This window comes from Centroberyx gerrardi, chromosome 14 (assembly GCF_048128805.1).
Source record: "Centroberyx gerrardi isolate f3 chromosome 14, fCenGer3.hap1.cur.20231027, whole genome shotgun sequence".
NCBI lineage: Eukaryota > Metazoa > Chordata > Actinopteri > Beryciformes > Berycidae > Centroberyx > Centroberyx gerrardi.
In genome coordinates, this window is record NC_136010.1 from 10,305,302 (window position 1) to 10,312,914 (window position 7,613).

At 45.5% G+C, this 7,613-nt stretch overlaps 1 protein-coding gene across 1 annotated transcript; it reads left to right on the forward strand.

Annotated features, from left to right (window-relative positions):
- Positions 1-863: 863 nt before the first annotated feature.
- Positions 864-5,329, forward strand: rbm15 (RNA binding motif protein 15). The gene has a single exon (XM_071903246.2). It carries the CDS (start codon positions 986-988, stop codon positions 3,542-3,544), a length of 2,559 nt encoding a protein of 852 aa, XP_071759347.1. The 5' UTR covers positions 864-985; the 3' UTR covers positions 3,545-5,329.
- The last annotated feature ends 2,284 nt before the right edge of the window (positions 5,330-7,613 follow it).

The following is a 7,613-nucleotide window of genomic DNA, read 5'->3' on the forward strand; positions in this document are numbered from 1 at the left end:
AGCAGCCAAATAAAAACAAGTCCACAGTAAATGTGTTTTAATGTGTTTTAATGTAAATGACAAACGCCATTACTTAAGTAGTAATACCAAAAATAATTACTCAAGTAGAAGTTAAAGTACACTTTTAAAGTATTCAAAAGTAGCTTACTTAAAAGTACTAAAAAATACAGTTGCTGAAAAACCTCCCTAAATACAGTAAATAGAGCAGGTGTACATTACTTACAATTAATTAGGGTGTATTAATTACTTTGTTACTTTCACCTTTACAAAATAAAATTAGGGTAATATTATAGTGTGAAGAAGGGATGACAGGTGAGAGACGTGAGAACAAATATTAGTAGCTTGCCTTTCCATTTGCAAGGTCATTTTTAAGGATTAGGTGCTCAAACCTTCTGCGTTACTGAACAAACACTGCCACCTTCTGGCAATGTGTCGACTTGTTCTGTTGAAATGGAAATATTTCACTATCCTTTCCCCCAGGAAGTATTATATTGTCTTAATATATCTTTAAATTGTCTTTTCCACATTCTCTCAACAATTTCCATTTTTGTCTTCCCTCTTGTGAAACTGCAGATTCACTTTTTAACGTTTCAAAATTCCATTGTTTCATCTGTTCAATAGATCTATAGTCCACAAAGGTCACAGTCAAAAATCGTGTAGTTCAATCCAAAACAAAGTGTAAAACAGAGACTATAAATAGCTAATTTTGGTTTTCTTTACACAAATGTCAGCATAGTCAAACTGGCGTACAGTAGTCAGCTAGATGATTGACGTGCACTGCAAAGTTTTCCACCCACTTTTTCTTCCAATCAGATCGAAGAGGCGGGCCTTCGCATTATTCTTGACAAAATGGCGAATGTTGTTGTTTTGCCGCAGGGTCAGTGAATAAATCTATTCTTCTTTTCTGATCTTTTCTGCAATAATCTGCAGAAATAACACTAAGAAACCCCTAAGCGTCGCCAGGGTCGGTTCCGTGTGGACTGAAATGAAAGGTAAAGAGCGGTCGCCGATTAAAAAACGCTCCCGGGCCTTGGACGATATCCGAGACAGGGGAGGATGCCACCCGACCAGCAAGAAAATGGGGGCTATCTCGGTTTCCAGTGGGAGTAATAATGGAAATAGCTCGACTAAAAGTGACGGCGGCTCAACGAGAAGGAGTTTGCTCGGTGAAAAGAGAGACAGAGATTTCGATGGACACAGCCGAGCCGGGAATAATCATAGCTATCAGGCTGCCGCCGCTAGCTCAATCGGTAAAAACCACAACCTAAGCCTGACATTAGATTTAGCCACGCCGCGGACCAATTCACGGGGGGACCAGCGGGCTCAGCCGCCTAATGCCGAAAGTGAGTACAAAACTCTCAAAATCAGCGAACTGGGTACTCAGTTGAGCGACGAAGACATAGAAGACGGACTTTTTCATGAATTTAAAAAATTTGGAGACGTGAGCGTCAAAATTAGCCGCAGCAACGACGAACGGATAGCCTTTGTGAACTTCAGGAAGCCGGAGGACGCCCGAGCCGCCAAGCACGCCAGGGGGAGGTTAGTGCTGTACGACCGTCCGCTGAAAATCGAGGCCGTGTACATCAACAGGAGGAGAAGTCGTTCCCCCGTGGAGAGAGATCCGTACGGTGCGGCTCAAGGCCACAGACATTTGCACACCCAGAGACCCCTCTCGCCCACCGGGCTGGGATATAGAGACTACCGGCTGCAGCAGCTGGCCTTGGGGCGGCTCCCTCCTCCTCCACCGCCCCCCCTGCCCAGAGACCTGGAGCGGGACAGGGAGTTCGCCCTCTTTGAGGCCAGGGCGCGTCCAGCTTTCATTGCAGAGCGAGCAGCTTTTCGTGAGGAGGATTTTATATCTCCAGAAGATGACCAAAGAGCCAATAGGACGTTGTTTTTGGGCAACCTGGACATAACGGTTACAGAGGCGGACCTGAGGAGGGCTTTTGACAGGTTTGGGGTTATAACAGAAGTGGACATCAAGAGACCCACGCGGGGACAAACCAGCACATATGGATTTCTTAAATTTGAGAACCTTGACATGGCCCATCGTGCCAAGCTTAGTATGTCTGGCAAAATAGTGGGCCGCAACCCCATAAAGATAGGCTACGGTAAAGCGACTCCCACCACACGCCTGTGGGTGGGTGGACTTGGACTCTGGGTCCCTTTAGCTGCACTGGCAAGAGAGTTTGATCGCTTTGGCACTATAAGGACCATTGACTACAGAAAGGGGGACACTTGGGCCTACATCCAGTATGAAAGCTTGGACGCAGCACAGGCAGCATGCACACACATGCGTGGCTTCCCGCTGGGAGGTCCGGAGAGGAGACTGCGAGTGGACTTTGCAGACACTGAGCACCGCTACCAGCAGCAGTTCTTGCAGCCTCTCCCACTGCCACCGTTTGACATGGTGGCAGAGTCATTTGTCCACCGTGCAACACCTGAACCTCTGAGGGTCAGGGAAAGGACTCCACCGCCGCTTCACTTCAGAGAGAGAGAGCTCTTTCCTGGAGCAGAGTGGACCAGCCCTGCTATTCGTGACCGGGTACGTGCCTCACCGTTTGAGCCTCTGGAGCACTTGGAGCGTGAGCGGCGGCCACGGGAACCCTGGTCTCTGGAGCGAGAGCTGCAGGGCAGAGAACCTGTGCGCAAGCGGCGTGTAATGGAGGACGGACGCCATCTAGAGTGCTCCCCTGACAGCACTGAGAGGACAGTCAGGCGTAGACGCGCCTCCCCAGATGGCAGTCCTGGGGGGAGCAGCAGAGAAGGAGGGCGCTTCAGTGACTCGGAGCGCCCTCTGCGGGGCGAGAGACCCTCTCCAGCACGAGAACGTCACAGCAGCCTGGAGCGAGGCGGGGTCGAACGGAGACTCAAAAGCCAGAGTCTCTCTGAAAGGGGGCCCTCGAGCAGCGGGGTTTCCGCAGCGGGAGAGCGTAAGCGCAAGGCAGCCGACGGCAGCAAAGGCCCGACCAAGAGAGAGCGCTCCGAGAGCAGTTCTAAAGGAAACCAGTCGTCCAAGCCGGACGGCGCCAAGCTGGGCCTGGCCTGGCACGGTATGCTGCTGCTGAAGAACAGCAACTTCCCAGCCAACATGCACCTGCTGGAGGGCGACCACAGCGTAGCCAGCGACCTGCTCATTGACGGCCCGACGGGGAGGCAGGTGAGCGAGCTGAAGATCACCCAGCGCCTCCGCCTGGACCAGCCCAAGCTCGACGAGGTCTCCCGGCGCATCAAGGTGGCCGGCCCCGGAGGCTACGCCATCCTGCTGGCAGTTCCCGGCAGCACAGAGGAGGTGTCGTCGTCGGACCCCGCAGCCTCGACTCAGCGGCCGCTTCGTAACCTGGTGTCCTACCTAAAGCAAAAACAAGCGGCTGGAGTCATCAGCCTGCCTGTGGGAGGGAGCAGAGATAAAGACAACACGGGGGTTCTTCATGCTTTCCCTCCCTGTGATTTCTCCCAGCAGTTCCTCGACTCCTCTGCCAAAGCTCTGGCGAAAACTGAGGAGGACTATCTGGTCATGATTGTAGTTCGTGGAGCATCTTAAAAAAAAAAAAAAAGTCAGAACACACTAACATCAAACGGTGTAAAAAAAATCTGCTCTATGTCAGTAACTATTGCATGCTGTGTGTTCTGCATTATGGGGTACACTAGTATGGTTCTTTGGGTGTTTGTGTGTTGCCATGTAATCCACTAAAAGGAAAAACAGTGCCCTCTCACAAAAGTAACAGGATGTGTGTTTTTAAAACCTTTTTTTTTTAAAGGGTGTATGAATTGCTCACCAAGAGTCATAAACCTGCAGTAATTGGTTCTGAATATTTTAAAGCAGTGAAGTACGAGGGACATTTAAGGAATAAAATTCAAATTGATACGTCAACATCAGATGTATCGTATAGAAGGCACTCTTTTTTTTTCATTTACAAAAACTACTTCAAACATTCTTAGAGATTCAGCTCTACTACAAAAAATCTACAAAAGTTAGGCAGTTTGGTCTTATAAGAAACGAGAAATTCTGCTCTATACAATCAGCAATCCTTTAGAAATATCTTCAGGGGAACCAAAAATCCCCTTGTAAAAGCTTTGAATTACAGAGCAATAATATTACCGTTATAGTCACATTTTTAGATGGGATACAGCAGGCATGACATCTTTGAATTTTGCCATTTTAATGTGAAGGTGTTTTAGTGGATGATTTGGTACTGCAGTTACACAGCTAATCTCTCTGGAGAAAGAAACCTGATAATATTTGGAAGGCCACAATGCTGAAAAATTCTAGATATAGTTCCTATACATTTCAGTTACCTATGTTGTGAATTCTGTTGAAGAAATTGTTGACTTATGTTCAGCTTCACGGTTTGGATTTGAGTGAAACTTTATGAAGGCGTTCCTGGGTATTGGAACACTGAATTATGTCAACTTTATGTGGAATGCTGAATACTAATAGATATGAGAACACTGCCCAGTAAACAGCCCATAACACAATACATATAGTATAGTAAAGGAAATACTAACATGTTTTTTCCAATTGTCATATTTTTTACTTTGTATTTTATTTCGTGCATCCCTACCCTAGCAATGGCTGTGTATTGTGATATATAAAAAAAATTGCAATAGTAATGGATAAAAAGGCTTAGACTAAGAATTTTGTGTTGATATTTGCCGGTCTGTTTCATTTCTTGCTTTGAAACCAGTAGGTCTACCAAGAATACCCTTCAGTATCTGCATATTAGTGAAATGTTCGTACTAAGTAATGAATACTTGCTATTTGTTCAGTAAGTAGGTCTGTGTAATTTAAAATTTTTTAAACGACTTTAACAATTTATGTTTGAATCGAAATTTTAGATGTCTAAATTGGACATTATTTTACTCATGCCTCCCAACATATTCTGAAGGCCTACTTACAGTATTTTGTTGATGCCATTGTATGTTTGTCATGCAATAGTAACCCACACTGAATTATAATTTGCTTAGTTTGGTTTTAATATGTATTGAAAAAAATCAATATGTGGAAAATGGTTGTATGTGTGAACTTCACACCCACCTCAACGTTGGACTCCTGAGGAGACAAGAGTGCAGGGCTCAAAACCTCTGCAGAGAAGGCAACTAGTGTTTGTGAGTCTTCACTGATGAGGCAGCTGTTAAGTTGTGTAGCCCATCTGCACCTGTGATGACTTCTGTTTTAAATGGAAAATTGAGCAATGTACACTTGATGTCATGGGAAAGGAAAAGCCGTAGAGCCCATGCGAAGCTGTTCACATACCTGCAAGTGCATTTGTGCACTTATGTGACCGAATATCAATAAATTGTTTCATTTGAAGGGAAACCTGTTTCTTCGGTGGAAGTAAATTGAAGAAACAAGCTGCCGTGCCTTATTGTGTTTCGAAGGAGTTGTCACTTGAAATGTTGTTTCTGCACGCGAGAAGGGAGACATCTGTTTGCAATTTGTTTAGAACCAGTAAGGAGAGACCCCTGGTTCGTGTGAGGATCGCTGTTTGCTTACAGGCCTTTTCTGACCTCCTGAGTTGCCCATCATAAATTACTCCCCCATGAATCCCCATTTACCCCCAACTGTTCCTCTTGGCACAATGTGAACACCTGGGCAGGACCGAGGAGCCTCCGCTGCCCCGTGTTTACAACCAGTGTCCAGTTTGCAGTGTGAAACAGTGGCAGAGGCACGCAGCGTTGCAGTTTGGGAGGCCAGGGCCGGAGCAAACAACAGCACATGCCACTATCCTGTTGTCTTGTCATCACAGGCCCCCCACCATTACTCTAAAGGTTTGATGTGCATTGTTCCTGGTTCTGAATAGGAGCTGAGGGAATCCCATCACCGGCCGTCACACGCTCCACTTGGGAGATTGTGGGTGACATCACTGAAGTTTCCATAGCATCTACAGCTTGAAGCTGTTTCACTGCAGAGGCCGAGTTGAACCTTTGGCCTCATTTGTCTTTGTCTTTAGAATACTTTGCCCAGTTATGATTTGATTTGACTAAATGTTTGGCTCAGGGAAGAGGATTGGCCCAAGTCTCAGCTAGGAATATTGTTTGCCCAATCATTGTGTTTTGCGTCGTCGTGTTGTCCTCTGACCGAACCTTCTCCGAGGAGATGAGGGAAGATGTTTACTCTGCTCAAGCTGCATGAAAACCTTCAGAATTTGTTCCAGCATCGCCGGAGGTCTGCGCCAACATGGAAATGAAACCCGAAAAGGCAAAAAAATTGAACCTTTTTGATGCCGCTGGAAGGAATCCACACTGCTGATCCCCTCCCCCAGTGTCCCCCAATTCTTCTTCAAGACCTGTTTATTTTGACGTTAATATGCCCTTTTATCAGTTAAGCCCCTTTTACACAGGAAAAAAAGTTTTCCATCTCCTACTACCATCCCTCTTAGTCATATTAGTGTGAAAACAAATGTCCTGTGCTGAAAAGGACGCCTCGCCTTGCCTCGCTGGAGAAACATTGCCATCTTGAGGACCAGGGAGCACCTGCTTTCCCCTCACACAGTCAACCACCTGACACATCACACTCACGCACACCCGAAATCCTGGATGGAGCTGATATCACTGTACTAGTGCTGTAAAAAGAGCATGATGGTGAGTAAGGAGCAGAAGTGCTGCCTGCCTGCCTGCCAGGTCTGTATCGGTGGCTTAGGCAGCAAAGGTAAGTATACAGTGTCAACACCACATGTTTTGCCATAGTAAATGCAAGATGCCATTCTCTAGTCTTCAGCTATCTTATCACCAAGGCTATTTCCGCTGATAAAAATCTGCAAAAAACCCCAAACCCAAAAGATAACAGCACAATTCACTGCCTACAATCACTTGTAGTTGCTTTAGTCACTGCCAGCTCAATAAGAATCAACACAACATTCAAATAGTGATAAATGAACCTTTGTTAATGAACATTTTTAAGTGCCTTCTAATTGTGTAATTCATTTGATAATATACCGCTGCAGAGGCTTTGTTCTTAAAACTAGGCAAATGTTTACCTATATTGCGATATTGCTGTAAAATGATATATAGAATGCTTGAAGGGCTTTTCACTCACACAGGCTTGTGGCCAGTAGTATAGATGGAGAGGAACATGTATTCAGACTGTGCATATTGTCAGACAATCAAAATTCGGCATCTTAGTACAATTGAACTGTATTAGATACATTTTGGCAAGGTACTGTGTGCTCAGTTGTTTTTTGCAGCCTCATTGGGGATAGTAATCTTAAAGGGGGGTACCACTCACTTTAAGGTTTAACATGTTACTAATGGCCTAGGGCACTAATTCAATAGTTAACAACTCTCCTCCAAAGCTAGAAACTAAAGAGGTAAAACTGTGATGCCATGTACAGTCTGGAGCTGCCTGACTTTGTAGACTCTGTACTGCTGTACTGTACCTACAGCTGGATGAGGAGACAGAACATCTCTCCTGTTCCTGGCTGTGGGAGACAGTCCAGTAGTATAGACTGGACTGGTCTCGGCCATAGGAAGAACATTTCACAGCTGAAAGTCATTGGTATTCCCTTGTAAGAGTCACATTCCTTTATATTATAGCCAATTTTGTCATAGATTAAGTGGGTTATAGATGAAACACAACTAAAAGCCAGATATAGATTATTTCCTGTTATTGC

Bases quoted from the DNA above. Each gene is read 5' to 3' on its own strand.
- rbm15 (XM_071903246.2), top strand. From the start codon at position 986: ATGAAAGGTAAAGAGCGGTCGCCGATTAAAAAACGCTCCCGGGCCTTG.